The 18,898-nt window shown below is 56.4% G+C and overlaps 1 protein-coding gene across 3 annotated transcripts in view; it reads right to left on the reverse strand.

Moving 5' to 3' along the window:
• BSN (bassoon presynaptic cytomatrix protein) overlaps positions 1-18,898 on the reverse strand; it is an 88,637-nt gene that overhangs the window by 6,938 nt on the left and 62,801 nt on the right. For all 3 annotated transcript variants that reach the window (XM_030956544.1, XM_030956543.1, XM_030956542.1), the window contains exons 4-5: positions 8,408-8,866; positions 742-7,383 (exon numbers count right to left, since the gene is read on the reverse strand). In XM_030956544.1, coding sequence (XP_030812404.1) covers positions 742-7,383; positions 8,408-8,866 — 7,101 coding nt within the window. The remainder of the gene's footprint in view (positions 1-741; positions 7,384-8,407; positions 8,867-18,898) is intronic.

Raw genomic sequence — 18,898 nt, forward strand, 5'->3', positions numbered from 1 at the left:
TGCAAAGCCAAGGGACATCTGGTCAGGGGGGCAGGTGGGTGTCCCCCCCACATCCCACCCAAGCATTGCAGTGGTCCTCCCGTGCCCTAGGGGCTGGGGTGAGGCATCCCGCTGTGCACGTGTTCCCCCATGCACTGAGAAAGCGGCGTTTATGTAAAAGCGGAATAAATAGGATGGAAGTAACAGGCAGGGCGCTTTCTGTGAGTAATTACCAGGGGTGGCAGCCAGCCAAGTGCTGAGCTGGCCACGTGCATAACCTCTGCTGCAAAAAATGCTTTCTGTCCGTGGGCACTTGGCAGAGGGACTCGGGGGATTGCTGGTGGGTGCTGCTGCCCCAGGAATTGCCCCGGGACTTCTTGGCTGGGCACTTGACTGCCCAAGGCAAGCTTGGTGTGTGGAGGCAAAGGTGTGAGCAAGAGCCACCACAACCCTAAGTGGAGCCGTGCATGGTGGTAGCTTCTCGAGAGAGAAGGGGGACCCATCTGGAGCAGGGGACAGCCCTGATGCTGCCAACCTGCAGCATCTCCTGCCTGCTGACAGGCTCATGTAGCCAATGACCTCCAGGGCCTCCCTCCAGCTGCTGGTATTGGCATGCACGTCTGTGCCTGCTGGCTGCCATCAGCTGCCATGGGGACCGGCCTTTTGAAATATTAATGCCACAGGACTAATGAAACCACAGTGTCCCGAGGTGCCTCCCAGGGCTGTTCCCTGAGGGTAAGGTTGTTCCCTGAGGTGACGTACCTGTGAGCTGGGGAGCAGCGGGTGTTGGTAGAGGGAGAACCTGTCCTTGCCGGCCTCCTCAGAGGTGGGGCTGATGGGCTTGGGGTCGGACAGGGAGCGCTGCATGGTCTTGATAGGGCGCGGCAGCGTCTGCTGGCGCTGGGTTAAGTCGGTGGTGAAGTGCTTCTGTGGGGGGACGTGGGCCTTGTTCAGCCGCTCGCTGGTGGCAAAGGAGGACTCCAGGAGGCGATGGGGGGACAACGGGGAGACAGGTGAGTAGAGGACCTGGGGAGAGCGGGGTGGCTGGCGGGTCACCAGCTGGGAGAGGGATTCGGCTGGCAGATGGGATTGGTAACCAATTTCCAGGGGATCTGGCTTCTTCTTCTCAAACTTGCCCAGGGTCTGCTGCCGGACAGTGTGGGGGTCCAGGGGGCCTGTGCTCACTATTTGGAGGCTGGTGGAGTAGGGTGGGATGGTGGTGGGCACCGTCAGTTGGGGGACCACGACGCCAGGTTGGGGAGCTGGCTCTGGCTCTGTCTGGCAGGCCAGGCTCTCACCCCGCTGCGTCTTCTCTGGGGCTGAGATGTACTTCACGATCTCCACTCGGGGGTCATGGGTGGTGATGTGAATGGAGGGGGAGACGCGAAGGAGCTGGTCGGGCTCTGTCTGCACTGAGCAGTCACTGATGGTCTGGATACCCACGCTGGCTGTGCGGGTTGCCCCGTCTGTCTTGCCCTCGGTGCTGGCCTCAGTGTGCCGTGAGGCCCTGGAGCGCCGGCGGCGCACGGGCTGCTCCCACTCCCCGCTGTCCTCCTCGTCCGTCTGCACACTGCAGTCAGCGCTGCGCCGCGTCCGCCGCCGCCGCGACAGCATGAACCGCTCCTCGCCGTCCTCCTCGTCTGTCTGCACGCTGCTGTCTGCCATCTTCCGTGCCGCAAAGGTCTCCTTCTCGTAGGCATCCCTCAGCCGTGGCATCGAGTTCCTCTTCTTGATGCCCCGGCTGGGCTCCCAGGACTCCTCAACTTGAAGTGACATGTCTGAGGCCGAGCTGCTGAGTGGCCGCTGTGGCATGGGGTAGCGGGGACCAGCAGGCCCCTCTGGGGGTGTCTGGCCCGTTGGGGGCCATGCCTGCCCATTGTGTGGCAGCACCCGTGGTGCCTCAGCGGGCCCCTCGGGTGGGCGGGCACTGGGCTCCACGGGAGTGGGGAAGATGGTCTTCTGCCGCTTCTGCTCCTCCAGCTGCTGCTGCAGCTGGTGCTGGAGCTGGTGGATGTGCTCGAGCTGGAGGCGCTGCTGGGCGAGCTGCTCCCGTTGCAGCGCCAGCTGCGCGTGCCGCTCCTCCTGCTGCTGCTGCAGCACCTGCTGCTTGATGCACTGCAGCTCCTGCAGCTCCCGCTGCACCAGCAGCTGCTCCTTCTCCCGGTGCCGCTGCAGCTCGGCACGCTCCCGCTCCAGCTCCTCCTGCAGCCGCAGCTGCCGCAGCTTCTCCAGCTCCACACGCTCCCGCTCCAGCTGCAGCACGTGCTCCTGCTGCTTGCGCTGACGCTCCTCTTCCCGCTCCCTCTCCTCCCGCTGAGCTCCATCCAGTGGTGGCTTGGGCGCTGTGGCCACTGGCCCGCTCTCCTTGGGGGCTGCTGGTGCTGCTGGTGCCTCTGCACGGGGGGCAGCTGGTGGCGGCTCTGCTCTCTGCAAGCCACTGGCAGGTGCGGTGGGGGCAGCGGGTGCTTTGGCAGCAGGAGCAGCTCCCACCGCTGCCGGGGCTGTGCTGGCGACGGGCTTCCCCAGGTAGACGGGTGTCTCCATCATCGAGGCTGCTGGGGCCGGCCGACCTGGGGCCGGGAAGCGGTAGAGGCCCTGTGCTGCAAGCGGGACACGGGGAGTGACAACTGGCAGCCTGGCCAAGCTGGCCAGTGGGACTGCAGCCACACCACCTGGGCCATAGGGTCTGTATAGCCCACGCAACATGGGCCGCAGCACCGAGGCCGGCTGGGTGGTGATGGGCAGGGTGGAGGCGATGGGGGTGTTGATGGTGGAGTAGATCATGCCGTCGGCGGCCCGCACGGTTGCGGTGGAAGGAAGCATTTGCCGGATGGCGCCCAGGCGGACACCAGGAACGTTGTACTGTGCCAGGTTGCTGAAGCCCTGCCGTCCCTCAGGGAAGGTGGGGTTGTACATCCCACCGGGTTTGGGGGGAACGGGGCCCTGCTGCTGAGCTGCCAGCCCCCCTGTGGCCCCCTGCCCGGTGCTGGGGCCATAAGGCAGCACATCAGGGCCATTGGCATGCCGGCCCCCGTACTGGTCCATGGAGTTGAGGGCAGCACACATGCGGCTGATCTCACGTGCCGTGGTGGCACTGTAGTGGGCCAGGCTGGACTCCTGGAAGCTGGCCAGGTCCCCCCGGTGTGAGAAACGATAGTCAGAGTAGAGGTTGGAGGCCGAGCTGTACCTCCGCATGGGGAAGGGGTGGCTCAGCAGCTCTCCTGGTTGGCGGAGGTCAGAAAAAGATCCGTACTGTGGCCCCTGGCCCAGGTAACCCCCTTCGGCAAAGCCCACACTGTAGGAGTGCTTCATGGTGCTGAGGTCCACAGCGGCATCACCTGCTGGGGCAGGGAAGGGCTGATCCCCCTTTGTGTGGTAGTAGCTCATCCCAATTTCAGAGAGGTTCGTGTCTGACATGGAGGAGTAGAGTCGTCCAAAGGCGCTGGCTGGGTAAAACTTCTGCTCCTCGTAGAGCGCAGGTGCCGGGGCCGGCTGCTCCCGGTAAGGGAAGGTCTCTGGCAGCTCTGGCTCTCTGCTGCCATACATTGGTCCACCAGCTTTCCGACCAGGCATCACTGCCGCCTCCCCGGTTTTCTTCTCTGGCATCTTGGAGGTGGGGTTGAAAGCACCCGTGCAGCTGCCACCAAAGGGGAACTTGTAGACCATGTCACAGCAGGCCACCTGGCTCTCTGGCTTCACACCCGTGAGGTCCAGGACATTGGCTGGCCCCTCCTCCTTCAGCACTTTGGTCACTGGGCCAGTCGCTGCCTCCTCCATCTGCACCATCATCACCTGGGATTTCTTGCCACCCAGGGCAAGGAGAGGGCTCTGGCTCTTCAGCTCTACTGGCACTGCCCGGTACACCTCCGATCCTGGCTCTGGTGGGAAGGCCTGTGGGAGGCCACTGGCATTCTGTGCCCCACCGGTCTGTGTGAGGAGCATGTCCTTCTTCACCATCTGTCCTGGCATGCCGTACCTTGCAAATTTGGTCTGGGGGGCAGCAGGAGGCTCGGGCTTGCCACTGGCCACCCCGCTGGCTCTGACAGTGGCTGTCTGGACACCCTGCTCCACCTGCTTCACCTGCGCCAAGCACACTGGGCTCCCAGTCCCCTGCCCAAAATCCACACGGCTCTGGAAAGGGTCTCCATAGACCATGGGTTGCTTGGACTGCGAGAGAATCATGGGAGAGGCGATAGCCAGGCTGGCAGTGCTGGCTGCTGCGATGATGGCATGGGGCTGCTCCTGGGCATTGAGGTTGATGATCAAGGGCTGGATGGCCGTGGACTGCCGGCTGGGGATGTGGTCCAGGGTCAGGCAGTACTTCCTGGCCTCAGTGGCCAAGGATGTGAGATCCATGCCTTGGTCTGTTATGATGATGGGGGCAGACTTCAATGCGGTCCGTAAGTCCACAGCATTGCTGCTTGGCACCTTGGGCCCTGGCTCCACCCGGGATGTACCGGGGATGGAGGAGATGCGGCAGAGGGAGATGTTTTCTGCAGGGAGTGCTCCCCAGCTGTACAGTCCTGTGATGCCATCAGCGGCTGAAGTCATGGCAGGTGCTTTCTGAGTGTGGTCCTTCACTGGCTGTGCCCTGATGTAGGCACCTGTTGGCTGCTCTGGCTCCGGTGTCTGGGTGTAACCATGTGCCAGCAGCTGCCGGCTTGGCCTGGTGGGGGACGAAGTGGGAGATGTCAAGGCGCCAGAGCTGACTGGCTTGGTTTGGCTGGCTGCATCAGCCGCCAGTGTGATCACCATGAAGGGGGAGTCCTGTGAGGATGCCTGCCGAGTCAGGCGTGGCGAGCCCGCCCGGTGCGGCGTCTGCGTCCCCTGCGCCACCATGGGGGAAGAGGTGTCCGGGCCAGCAGCAGCAGCAGAAGGACCATCATAGGAGAGCACTGGGCTCTGCGTCTGTGTGGAAAACTCTGCTGTGGCCTTTGTGGTGCGGGTGGGACTCTGTGTGGGTGAGGTGGGTGAGAGTGGAGGGCTGGTGCTCTTGAAGAAGGTGTAGGTCTTGGGCAGTGTGGGCTTGCTGTCACTCACGGCTGGGATCTTCTCCCTGGCTGTCTGCACGCTAATCTCCACCGTCCTGGTTCTGGTGGTATCCTCGGTCTGTGAGCCATAGCTGACAGTGCTTTTTGATGGAGTGTAGCTTCTCCCAGCTATGGATGGGGCCTCCGGACTTGGTGAGCTGTAGCTCTGCAGTGCACTCCCAGGGCTTCCTGCTGCTGTTGTCACTGTGCTGGTGCCTTTGCTGTAAGCATAAGGAGTGGTACTAACCTTGGATACTGGGCTGGGTGCTGCCGGGGCACTCTGGAGCTTGCCTAGGTCTTGTGCCTCTTTTGCAAAATGCTGAGTGACCCGGACATCAGGAATAGTCTTGCCAGTGCTGCTGTCGGAGCTGGCAAAGGAGACAGGAGCAGAGAGCTGTGTGGGGCTTGTGCCAGGGGTCAGTGGGCCACCGTTCTGCTTCAGCAGGTCAGCGTAGGCACTCTCTGCATTGAGGAAACGCTTCTCCGGGTAGACCTCCTCCTGCCCCTTCACCTTCTCACCCTGCTTGAGGGCCAGGTCAAAGGAAGAGGACTGGTGCATCCTGGAGATGCTCTTCGAGGTCTGCAGGATCTCCTCGTACACTGCTCCTGCCTTCGGCAGGGCACTGGAATAGTCGGGCTGGGAGGGGCGCGTGAGGCCGCCGTCATACTGGTATTCCTCGCCATATTGGTAGTCAAAGCCATTCTGGCCCTCAGTACTGCGGTAGCCAACCTGCTGGAAGGTGCTGCTGTAGGAAGAGGCAGGCTGGGCCTGCTGGACCTGCTGCTTCTGCATCATCTCTGCCTTCCGCATCATCTCCTCATAGGCTTCCTCGGCGCTTTTCAGGGGCTTGCTGATGGGCTGGCTGGCAGCACTTTCCACCTTCTCTGTCGGGGAGTACAGTGACATGAAAGTGGGCAGGTTGTATTCGCTGCCAGACTTGTACAGCTTGGAGGTCACAGCATCAAAACTCTCTGCTTCTGAGTCAATGGAAGGCGAGTACTCGGAGCAGGAGGAGCGGTGCAGCTCCTCCATCTCTGCCGCCTGTCGCAGCTCCTCTGTGGGGGAGGCATCCTCGATGGGAGAGAGATTGCTGGGGGGGGTTTTGGAGCGCTCCCTCCTCCGCTGGGCCCTCAGCTCCTCCTTGTCACGCTTGGTCTTGCGCGCTGTGCTCCGGATGCGCTGCTGCTCCACCTCCCGCATCTTCTCCTGCTCCCGCAGGAGCTCCTCTTCCTCCCGCATCTCCTCCTCCTCAGATGAATCCTCAATGGTGGGCAGCAAGGGGCCATGTGAGCGATGCCGAGCCTTCCTCTGCTGCTTCACCTCCTCCAGGCGCTGCCGGCGGCTGGGGCTGCTGTCGCTATCCTCCTCCAGTGAGGAGATGGAGGTGGGTGAGGTGCCCGAGGTGTAGCTGGGCGTTGTGGCTGGCAGGGTGGAGGAGTACTCGCCCCGTGAGCGCTCCTCAGGGGAGCCTGTCAGGCTCTCCATCTCCAGCTCGGGCTCCCGGTCCACACTGGTATCTGGCTCCTGGCCAATCTCCATCTCCCGGCCATAGCCAGTTGTGCTGTTCAGCTCAATGGTCTTGAATCGCCGCAGCCCGCCCTGGGACGTGCTCAAGTCATCACCCTCCACTGCCTCCACCTCTTTGCTCTCCTCTCCTGTGTACATGCTGCTGGCACCGTGTGGCAGGCGCCGCTTGGCCGACGCTGGCTCTTTGCCCTTCTCTGCCTCGCTCTTCTGCCCAGCTTTGGGGATGATGTACTTGGCGCGCCCATAGCCTTCCTCCTCCTCCTCGAGGTTGTCCTCCTCAGCACTCATCTCCAGGATCTGTCTCCGCATGAACTCCTCATCTGTCACCTCTGCCTCCTGGCCCTTGGTCCGGGGGGGCACTGGGGAGAAGCCCCCCTCGCTGCTGTCCTCCACGTAGTCATGCCGCAGCTTGCTGCCAAACTCATCTGAGGACTCTGCGCTCTCCCGCCGCTCCCGCTGGTTCTCCCACTCCTCATCCTCCTCCAGGATGTCCTCCAGCTCCTCGTCTGAGTCAAAGGCTTCAGGGGTGATGGAGAGGTATCGTGGCCGCTGCTGTTGCCGCTGGTCTTCCTGCGGCTCAGTGCGGCTCTTGCTACGCTCAGGGGACTGTGTGGGTGCACCCCGGCCTTCCAGGAGAGGCCGCATGCTGCTCTCCAGCTTGGTGAGCTCAGAGGGGCTGGGGGGGCTCTGCCCAGCCAGCCCTGTGCTGCTCAGCTTCTCCTCTTCCTGCTGCACCAGGCCAGTGATCTCGCTCTGTGAGCTGGAGATGCCGTCGGAAGAGTAGCCGGTGTCACTGAGGCTCTGGGGGCTGCGGGACAGGTCTGGGGGGTAAGGCTTGCTGCTGTCCTGCAGGCAAGGGAGAACACAGCGTCAGATCCAGGCAGCTCCAGAGCTGCTGCTCCTACTTCCCACAAACTGTCTCCCAAGGAGCACACAAAAAGTCTGGGCACCACTGGGAGCCAGCCCAGAGCAAAGGATGGGGGCCACCCTGTGTCCCTCAATTCAGTGGCACATCAGTAACTTGTCTGTGCTAATAAAGGCAGGTAAGAGGGTGTTCTACAAGCAGGGGATGGTACAGCAAATGGCCCCGGGCATAAATACATTGGGAGACTAATAAGTATGTTTGAAAAACGGGGCCCCCAGCCCCCAAGGCACCCTTCAGAAGCAGGGCTGGCCCCAGGATCCTTGCTAGATGCCAGCAGAAATAAACAGCCCCCTTTAATTGGTTTGACAATTAGGCAGTGTGAGGGACTGAGCCATGGGGACTGTGCCATCACACCCAACCCTGGTGCTACTGGCAGGACCTGCCACCCTGTCAGCACAGAGGCATCACAGACCACTTGATTTTGGGGACCCAAGGAGCCTCTTCCCTGGGGGCTGCACAGCAGTGAGGGGGGCAGCCATTCCCTCCCAGCTGGTGGGGACCTTCTGCCATGTCCCCTCCCCATGGGGGGCTCTGCTGGCTGCTGCTGGGATGGCTGCTTGTGGGGAAACACCATCCCAAGGTAGCCAAATGCTTCCCCAAATTGTTATGAATTTTAGAAAAGGTGGGATAAAGAGCACGAAAAACACCCACTGCTGCAACACGGAATGCTGGAAAGTGAGTTTTCCATTTGACAACAAATCCCAACTTATATTATTTAAAAGAAATGCAAAGGCCAGACATGACCTGAACTATCACATTTTGCCTGAATTGATGTAATCCTAATAAAAAGAAGGCAAATACCAGCATGCTGCCATGGAGCCTGTGAAGGTCCTTCCCCATCTGTGAGCACAACTGCTGACAGAGGCACAGCTCAGTACCACGCCAGCCTGGGGCAGGGTGTGGTGCCCAGGGATGCTCGGAGCTGGATGCTCCCTAAGTGCTCACCTCCTGCTCCTTTGCCCGCGGCGCCTCGGGGAGTGCCTGGCTCTCTTTTCTCTCCACCTCTGGTTTGGGGGTCATGCTCTTCCCCTTTGGAGCGACGCTCTCGGGAGCTCTGGAAGGCTCTGGGGCAGCTTTGGGCAGTGGCTTTTCCTCTGCCGGCACCGGGGGCTTCTTTTCTGCTGCCGGTGGGGGCTTCTTCTCCGCTGGGGCAGGGCTCGGGGTCCTGCTCTGCTCAGCAGCCCGGAGGCTCCTGGCGGGCGAGGGTTGCTGCTCGGGGGGCGCTGGCTCGGCGGGCACGGGTGCCGGCGTGGGCGCTCTCTGCTGGCCGGCGGCGGGCGGCTGGTGCCGCGGGGAGCCGCTGGATGGCGGCTTTGGGGTAGGCAGTGGCATTGGGGCAGGGTCGCCGAGGCTCCCTTCGAGCAGCCGCTGAGTTTGGCAGTTCAAGCATAGCCATTCGTTCTTCTGCAAAAGAATGGAAGGAAAAGTTCTGTTGAAATTCTGGGAGCTTCACCCCAGCAGGGATCTCACGGAGGAGCTCTGCTGGTGGGACACCTGGCAATGGTGCAGAGGATTCGGCCCACCCAAACCAAATAACCGGCTGTGGAGGGGCATGCAGCATCATAGCCATACCCTGCAAACCATCACATCCCGCTCCAACCCATCCCTACCGTTGTCCAGAACCCAGAGATGTCCAGCCAGAGGTACCATGGCTGCAGCACAGGCATTGCACACTCTCCCCCACAATCCCTCAGCATCACCAGCTTTTTCATTCTTCAGCCTTGTGGTATTTCAGTTTTAAGGGAAATTAAACAATCAAAGGCATATTACTACCGTAGCTTAACACTTCTCAGCTCCATACAGCTCCTCTCTCACTCTGATTTGTTTTCTTTGATACAATAAAGGTTTAATAGCATAATCATAACACTTATGGCTCTTTTTTCTAGGTTAACAAAAATACTGGCTACACAAGTATGCCAGCATTCCCCAAAGATATTACCCAAAGTACACGCTGTGCAGGAAAAGAACAAGACAATCTTGTCTAGTGAAATTCTCAGCAAGAGCCATCGTTTTATGGCCTGGAAAAAGCAGAGGCAAGCGGGGCTGTGAGTGGCAGAGAGCCCACAGGGCTAAGGCAGGGGCTCTGCATTAAGAGATCAGAAGCACTTTCCTCCCCCGGGTCGCCCAAGGGCTATTTTTACCCACCCAAGAATGTCCAGAAATAGAGGCCTGACATTCCCTTCACTTTAGATGTTTCAGCATTTTAAATCTCTTCAGTTTTGCTCTAACAGCACAATATGCTCCAGGTTCTTTTCGCAGACTTCTCCTTTGCTGCTCCATGGCTCTCAAAGCTCAGGATGGCCAACCTCAAGGGGTGGCTGGCCCTGAGGAACTGTCATGCCCTCTGAGAGGTGGTCTTGGTCTTCAGCTGGACCAGCCTGGGGCCAGGGCTGTGTGCCCTGGGATCCCAGAGGCCATGGTCTGCCTGGAGAAGATTGGGTTCATCAAAATGACATAGAGGAAATAGCCTCAGGTTGCACTAGGGGATGTTTAGATTGAATATTAGGAAAAATTTCTTCACTGAAGGGGTTGTCAAGCACTGGAACAGGCTGCCCAGGGAAGCAGTGGAGTCACCATCCCTGAAGGGATTTAAAAGATGTGTAGATGTGGTGCTTAGGGACAGAGTTTAGTGGTGGCCTTGGCAGTGCTGGGATAACAGTTGGACTCCATGATCTCAAGAGTCTTTTCCAACCTGAACAATTCCATGATTCTAATCTATGACTATAAATCCCATACCTATGGGACAGCAGAACTGTGACAGCCTTGTCATCTGCATCCCAGGAGTCTCCAGGTTATGATGAGATGCTGGAGATGCCTTGCAGCTGGTGGTGGCCAGGAGCAGCAGGGCTTTCCCACGGACACATCTTCACCTCTGCAGCAATCCTGCCCAGGAGCAGCCATCCAGCCCCACACTCTCCGGGGAGCGGAGGGGCCGGAGGGCTGCTCCTGCAGGAAAGGGGCAGGTGTAAAACATCCTCCCACACCCAGCACCCTGCAGCAGCCCCTGCTCTTCACACAAACATCTTAAGAATACATTAGGGCTTTGGAGGGCCATTAAAAAAATCCCTTTCAGCACCGTAATATTTAATTACTGCTTAATCAAAGAGAAAGTCTAATTAAGGGGCAAGTGCAGCCTATTGTATCTTAATGATTGCTTTTGTCTTCTTTTATTTCAGAACTCATTCCCGTGCCTCTGAATCAGATCTGCTTGCCCCATTCTGCTGTGTAATTATTCCAGACCACAGAAGGAAATGTGATTGTGTGACACAAATTGAAACCATGCCTCATGGAAATACACGACCTTTCATTTTTCATTCAGGAATCCCATTTTTCTTTGCCAGAGCTCCCTCCCTGATGCAGGCAGTGAGGGCAGGGCACAATGCACAGGGGATGGGTTGGATGTGCCAGGGCAAAGCTCAGCTCAGTTCCTGCCCATACCTGTCTGCCACAGCACCACACCAGCCCCCAGCATGGTCCTGAAGGAGCTTGAGGAGATCAGCTGGCCTTGAACTACCCAGCCTGCCGCACTCAGATCCTTTACACCCTCCCTGAATGGGGCATTGGATATCCTCATGATGTCCCAATCTACCAAACTTTGGTGACTGGGGAGCTCTGCATATGTGATGGGCACAACTGCTTTTGCCCTTCCAGAGAAAAATTCAAGCCAGAAAGACCATGGAAGGCCAACACTGGCCACCAGTGCTGCAGATGCTGAGTGCCAATCAGGTCCCCTTCAAGGAGCCCATGGAGAGGCAGGTGTCACTGCTGGTGTGATCTCATCAGCACGAGGCTCCTCCACAACCAGACAAGCAAAGTACTAATCTATTCCATGGGGATGCCCATCCCTGAAAGTGTTCATGATCAGGCTGGATGGGGCTTTGAGCAACCTGGTCTAGTGGAAGGTGACCCTGCCCATGGCAGACGGGCTGGAATGAGATGAAGGTCCCTTCCAATGCAAATCGTTCTACGGTTCTATGATCTGATGTCTCTGCAGGTTGGTCTGAGGCTGCTCCCTGAGGTTCCTCCCAGCTGTGGCTCTGCAGCCATTCCTCTTGGCAGCTGCCCCAGTTTGAGCAGCTCACCCTGCCATCCTGCTCTCGTAGATGTGACAGCTCAACTCTTCATGGGACCGCACTGGGAAGTGGATAAGGGAACAATCTCTATTAAAAATAGCTCTGCCAAAAAGATTGTGGAGTTCCACTCTGAAATGCCCCTCGTCTTTCAAAGCAGGCAGGAAGGCCAGGGTACAGAGGGAAGGCAGGAACCAAGGAAAGGCAAGCAGAGAAGGTCCTTGGGCTTTGCCAGCTGTGAGAGGTGCCAAGCCCCAGAGACACTCACATTGAGAGACTGGCATATGCTGAGTTTGCATTTTCTCTTACTGGCTTTTCCTTCAGCATCTCTGGGATCTTACATGCTGAAGAGACCTTGCTGACAGTCCTGCACCCTGTGCTTCAATCTGAACTCCTGTGGAAAATCACTGTGAGGTTATGGCAGAAAAGCAGCGAAGGGATAGCTGAATTTTCCTGAGCTGTGGGAGAGCTCCATCCCTGTCACAGCCAGTGCCACGTGGAGCTGTGTGTGAGCACAGACCATGCTGCAGCAGCCAGCACAGCATTTGCCATCGCAGCTCACACTGGCTGCAGTGAATGCTCCAGCAGCAGCAGCTGTGAGCTGCCCAGCTCCCACAAGCACGTGAGGGAGAGAGAAATCCTGCTCACAGCAGCTGTGGGAAGGTGGAGGCAAGCAAAGCTGCCCATGCCAGTGGGAATGCCTCTAGTAAACCATTCTGAGCTCTTGGTTCCATCTTTACGAGACCTCTGCAGCCCCATCAACCCCAGCACTGACACCTGTCACGTGTGTGAGGGCTAATTCCCAGGGGGATTCAGGATGTGGGGATGCTGAAGCTGAGCCCCCCCCCAGCCTTGTGCCGGTGACAAATGATCCGTCCCTGTCCCGCAGCGTTATCAGCTCGGTGTTTGGTTATCCCACAGCACCTCTGCTCCCTCTCACAGGGACTGGCTCTGAAGCAGCTTCCTCCTCCATAACCTGGCCTCAAGCATTTCCCAGAGAACACGGCCAAGGGGATTAAGCTGCCCCTGAGAAAAATGCAAACATTGGAGGAGCGGCTGCTTTGCTAACATCTTGTAAATCCCCATTGAGATTAACCAGATCCCACGAAGATAATAATAATTAGGCTGCATTTAGTGCTTTACATGTCCAAACCCGTGGATGCCCAGGAAGCCAGGGTGCCCCTCGTTGGGGTGGAAAATGGGTAAGGAGCTTATGGCAAAGGCACGGCAGCTTCTGTCTGAGTCTCCACACTTAAAGATGCTGGAAACCTTGGCCCTGATCAGGGTGGGGACTGGCCTTTGCTTGGCACTGAGGCTTGCTGCCTTAGAACTGTGGTGGTGGGCATGGGGGGGTTTAACCAAGGGGAGCACAGTTACAGGGAGCTGGGGCTGGTGAAGGCTGTGGCATGCAGGGAAGATGGGCAGCACTGCTGGGATGCGGAGTGGGCTCCAGGCGGAGGAAAGCATCAATAATTAAGAAGAGGGATGAAACCAAAGTGTGCCTGAGATGCCATCTGAAATGAAGAGGTGCTGGCACAGCAGGGCACACTGGAACACAGCCAGCCAGAGGCAGGGGGGTGAGGGGGCTGCCCAGCCCAGCTGGTTATCAGCTTACAGCCTTTGAGGCTCACTGCCCTGATTCCTCAGGCTCCCTGCTCTCTTTGCCTCCAAAAAACTGGGATTTCCAGAAGAGTCACAGGAAAAGTGGGTTTCTGGAGAGACAATCAGGGCTACTGGGGTCACAAGAGGCAGGACAGAGCCCTGGGGGCAGGGCATGAGGGACTGAGGGAAGGCAGCTTTGTTTAAGACATTGCATCTAAGTGGGAATGACCATGCCAGGTTTCACCTGTGCACCGTGTGAGTGGCATCAGGGGTTTGGCCACAATTCCTGCCAGCTTTGCCGAAGGGGCAGCAAGTGCTGTGCCCACGGCTGCTCCTGCTCCCCCCGGGTAGGGGGGGTCAGCAGTGAGGGCTGCAGGGATGGGGGTGTGCCTGGCCTCCCCACAGCTCCAGAGCTGGCTGGCAGGTGGCCACAGCCCTGCTGGCCAACCTCCACCGGGTCTTACCCTGCAATTGTTTCAATTTACTAATGGGCGACAACAAAACTGTAATTAACAAAAATAGAAGTCTTCCTGCATAATTCTGGTCAATGTTACCACTTGGCAAGTTAATTAAGTGCTCAATTCCCCCAGCGCCGCTGGGTTTTTTTAATGATGGAGCCAGAGAGCTTCAGCATCACAGTTAAACATGAATCCTCTGTTCAGTGACTTGGAGGTCTGAGAGGCTTGGTGGGAGCCAGTGGTGCCAGAAGCTTCCCAGCTTCCCCAGTTAGCTGCAGGTTACCAATCCCACCATCCACATCAGACCCTAGGCCCTTTGGCTCAACCTCTGCAGTGTCTGGAGGATGCTCAGCCATGGTCTTTATCCCCATACAAACTGCTCCCCACAATCTGACCCCTGGCACTCTGCCCAGTTATTTATGCTCTTCAGCATTATTTTACACAAACAAAACAGTATCTATTAAAATCGTGGGACAAAAACCTGTACAAAGTAAGATAAGCAGCATGAGGTACAAGTATCTCGCAAGCCAGATCTCATCTCCCAGCATTAAATGCAGTGAATCTCACCAGAATATTTCATTTATTTGCTGACAAGTACTGTGCAGGGCTCATCACTGTGACAGATGGATGCCTGGAAAATATGGAAAACACTTCTGGTATCTGAATCAAGATCCAAATTAACAAGAACTTCATAAAATCACTTCCTGAGCCCTCTTCTCAGCCCCACTAGCAGGAAAGCTCCCTTTAGGAGGGCTCCTGACCAGCAGACACCTTTCACACCCCTCCCACAGCAGAAATGGGGGCATCTCACTGTGTGATCCCAGTTCCCTAACACTCTGCATCCTTGTGCTAAGAACACTGCAGCTCTGACCGTGCTGTGCATGCTTTTTAACACAGTGTTGGAGGAAAGGGACTAAGTGATGCTTGATCACTGGCTGCCAGGGCTGCTTCAGACCCATCTCAGGCAATGCCAGGCCTCTGCCTGGCAGGTTCCCCACCTTGTAGGTGCTCCTGTGCCCTTCCCTCTCTCAGCCCTCTTGGCCAGCAGCCTCCTCAGGCAACCCTGGTGCTCACTCATTTCAGATGCCAATGCCTGAACACTGGCTGATGCTCACTCCCCCTTGGATTCTGCCCATTCTCCCAGCTGAACTCTCCAGAGCCCCCCCCAAATCCCCTCCCCACACCTCTCCAAGCACCTCTGACTGAGCTGCCACAGTTTTGGGACACAGTGGGGGGAAGGGGATGTGCTGACCAGTGCCAAAGGCTCTTCTCTGGGATTCTTGATTACAGAGGGGAGGATGTACAACAAAATCTGACATGGGGATGTTCACAAACGGTGCTCTGAACAATCATGTCCCATCAGCAGACAACCACAGGCCTGGTTTTCCCTCCACCCCAGCCCTTATCTTTCCTAGGAGGCTGAGGCAGTGATGGGATTTGAAACGAGGTCGAGGAAACAAAGCATGTGCTGTGATGATGGAAGCACCAGAGATCAGGAGGAGAGATGGAGCACACAGAGGAGGTGCTTGTGAGATCTGCATCTGTGGTGGGAACACACCAGAGGGAATTCAGGTGCACCAGGAAGGGACTCAGACCAAGGGAAACTGAGGGCAGCATGCACAAAGGGGCATCCCTGGGGAGAGTGGGTTGGGTGTCACACACCACCATTGACAGCCACTTCCAGGACAGGGCAGAAAGTGTGGGGTACCACCTTGATTGTGCCTTTTTTGCTCTAAAACTACCTCAAAAACCCACTCAAGCTAGATCCAGAACTGTCTGCATGTGTGTTTGCTAATGCACACATGCTAATGCAATGCTGCTTCTGAAGCTTAGCATGTGTGTAGATATATGTATATCTATAAAATCTATAAACAAAAAAGGAGCACCAAAGGGAACTCCCAAGCAGTGGTCAGCAGAGCAGGTCCTGTGGCCACACACTGATGCCTGCCAGGCTGGGGGAGCAGTGGAGCTCCCCAGGCATCCTTCCCTTCACCACTCCCACCTAACACAGCTCCCAGCTCCATCTGCAGGGAAAGGAGAGGGGACTGCATGTGCTGCTCTCGGGCAGCTGAGTCTCCTCAGCTGCCAACTGCTCCACACTAATTGACTTCATCACCATCAACTGGGCAAGTTTTAGCACAACCCCGGGCTTGCAGATCAGCTCCCCTGAAAGCCACCACAGTTATTTCAATCCCTTGCTATTTATAGCATTTGACTAAGCCACCCAGTGATGTGTTTTCCAGCAACAGACTATTCTTATCTGTTCCTGTGCCCTGTCTCAGGCTGATGGAGCTGATGGTCCCTCCCCAGCTCTATTTTAAATGTGTGTGATGTATTGATGGCCTTCACACTGCAATAATGTGATTAAAAGCAGCACAGGGTAATGAGCTCGCTGGGATGAGCTCTGCCTCACAGGGCTTGTTTTCTGCCTCCCATCTGCTCCACTTCATCCCTTCTTTGTGCTGGGACCTCTCTCAGGTGGAAAATAGACACAGAAAGAGAGGATGGAAGAAGCTGCACACGATGGCTGAGCACTGGAGCTGCTGTCAGCATGCTGGGAGAGGACATGAGCAGAGGCATCTCCGAGCCCTGTGACAGCTGCAGGGAAGATGGTGTGTATTGCACCAGTGCTCCCTCCCCAAATCTACCCAGAGGGGACCTGGAGCAGTAGCAGCGTGTCAGCTCCACAGCCCATCCCCTTTACTGGTGCCATGGAAAGGGGAAGGCAAGCAGACGTGGGCAGCCAGACAACAGCCAGGTGCCAAGTGGCCATCGCAGTCCTGTTCCTTGTCTGTCCCTTCCCCTTGCACGTCTCATCCCAGGGATTATGCTCCCTGCTCCTCCTGCAGTAGGGATGAACCAGCCCTGCACAGCACAGCCTGAGGGTCAGCAAAACAGCTCCCACGGGACCTCCCACCCTGAGGCTCGATCCTGCACACAGCCAGCGGAGGATTATTGCAGCTGAAAGTCTCTGACTGATGAGTAATAGCAATGCTACCCTCCACTTGCCTTCGAGGAACAGCTGTGCTCTTGCCAAGTGCAGCTTACTGTGCTGCAGCAGCCGAGGCCGGGCCGGTGAGCAAAGGGGAAAGCGCCGCACGGCTCTGCGGCCGCGGGAGCCGCGCACGGGGCTGTCACCACCGCCGCCAGCCCGACCAGCTCCGTGCCCAGCTGCAAACCACACTGGTCAGGGCATCCCATCCTGGCCAGTACCTCCTGGGGCAGAAGTAGAGGTGGCATCATAGAATTACGGGATTGTTTAGGTTTGGAAAAGAGCTCTAAGATTGAGTTGAACTGTTACCCCAGCACTGCCAAGGCCACCACTAACCCACGTCCCAAGTGCCACATCTGCGTGTCTTTTAAACCCCTCCAAGGGTGGCGATTCCACCACATCCTTGAGAACTCTGTTTCAGTGCTTGACAAACTTTCTGCAAAGACATTTTTCCTAATATCTAATCTAAACCTCCCCTGGCGCAACTTTAGGCTGTTTCCATTATCCTAGTACTTGTTACCTGGGAAAAAAGACCAACTCCCTCCTGGCTACAATGTCCTTTCAGGTAGTTTTAGAGAGCTGAAGTTTTCCCCTGAGCCTCCTTTTCTCCAGGCTGAGCCCCCCCAGCTCCCTCAGTTGTGCTCCAGACCCCTCCCCTGCACTGCTGCCTGCTGCAGTAAACGGATGGACTTTTTGGAGTGCTGACCTGTGGACAGGTATCCTGCTCTGCTGTCCCCTGGGCTCTCCCAGGGCTCCCAGCAAGGGTCCTTCCCAAATTTGGCTTGACAGAAGCTGAGGAAAATGCCACCAACTTTTCCATGTTGTCAGGAACTATGGTGTTAGTCAAGCTCAGATTACTTTTTGATATTGTTATTTCACTGTTAGACCCAAAAATTTTATTCCCCAGAACTGGGAAAGCAGCTCACTTTGACTGATCCAAATGCCAAGGGGCCACTTGGATAACCTATTTGGGACATCTGGCTGAGACCCCAGAATAAACCCCTGGCTCTGGCATCCAGCTGAAGTCCCCATAGCCAGCAGCTCCCACCCTGGAAGCTTTTCATCATCTGCATCCCTGTGTGGCCATAGCCATGAGCCAGGTTCCCCCTGCTCATCCCTGCCCATCTTCCATCCCCTCCAAAATCAGGGCAGCTGCCGTGGCAGGAAGCACCTTCTGTATTTTTGGAGCTTGAAAAAAAAAAAAAGAAAAAAAAATCCTTTTTGAACGGCAAGAATGTTTCTAAGTCAAAGGATTGAAACTATTTTGCAATCAAGGAAGTGTATTTCCAAACGAGCTGAAGGCGAGAGCCTGGGTGCTGTGTGGGCTGTGTGAAGGGGCTGCTAAAAAAGGGTACACAGCTGTCCAAAATTTGGAAACCGGTGCTTTTGCAGAATATATATAGACATCCCTCCCCACTCAACATATTTCCTTCCAGTTCATTAGATTAAAAAAAAAAAATTAAAAAAAATCAGTAGGAGATTGAGGAGAGCACTTTGATGCTTTTGGCTTGTCTAAAAGCCATGGGACCGATTCCCAGGGCTGTGGGTGAGCATCCATTGCCCTGGGAATGGCCTGCTGAGCAGCAGGGTCACTGCCATGCTCCTGCACTAGCACACACATCCAGAAAGGAACCAGCTGCCTTTGGGAATGGGAAGCAGAGGCGCCAGCTCCCAGCTGGGCAGGGGTGGTGCAGATAAACATGAGTGGAGTGGGTTTCCCTGGAGATGGTGAGGAGGGTCCATTGTCTCTGTTACTATCAGCCACTCCCATCTGCACCTGGTCACCCCTCAGCACTTTGGTCCACATTTCACATTTCACCCTTGATTTCCCACAGTTGCCACCACTGGGTACCAGCTTTGACGCTCATTTATTTCTGTTGTTATTTCCAGTCTGGATGTGCTCGTGTTTTTTCTTGGCCATTAGCTATCACCACACATCTTCTGCTACCTTGACCATTACCTGATGTTTCCTTCTACAATGAGCAGGCGGAGATAAAACTGTCCCTGGTCTGGGATGGACTCAAGATGGAGCATCTTTCCAGAGAAGTGGGAGAAAAGTCATGTCCAGGCTGGACAGCTGGAGGTGCAATGATAGGAGGTGACACATGAGCATGTGCTGAGTATTTAAGAAAAAGAAAAATAGGAGGAACAAGAGAGCAAATCTGATGCTGAAAGCAGTTTTCATTTTCCTTTTCCTTTTCACTGAGCCTTACTATTCCTTTCTGTTTCATCTCAGAGAAAGAACTAAATTAACTACCAGCTCAGTTCCAAGAGACTGGATCCAAATGGATGAAGTATTAAGAAGATTTTCTGT

Source organism: Camarhynchus parvulus, chromosome 12, assembly GCF_901933205.1.
Source record: "Camarhynchus parvulus chromosome 12, STF_HiC, whole genome shotgun sequence".
In the NCBI taxonomy this organism is placed as follows: domain Eukaryota; kingdom Metazoa; phylum Chordata; class Aves; order Passeriformes; family Thraupidae; genus Camarhynchus; species Camarhynchus parvulus.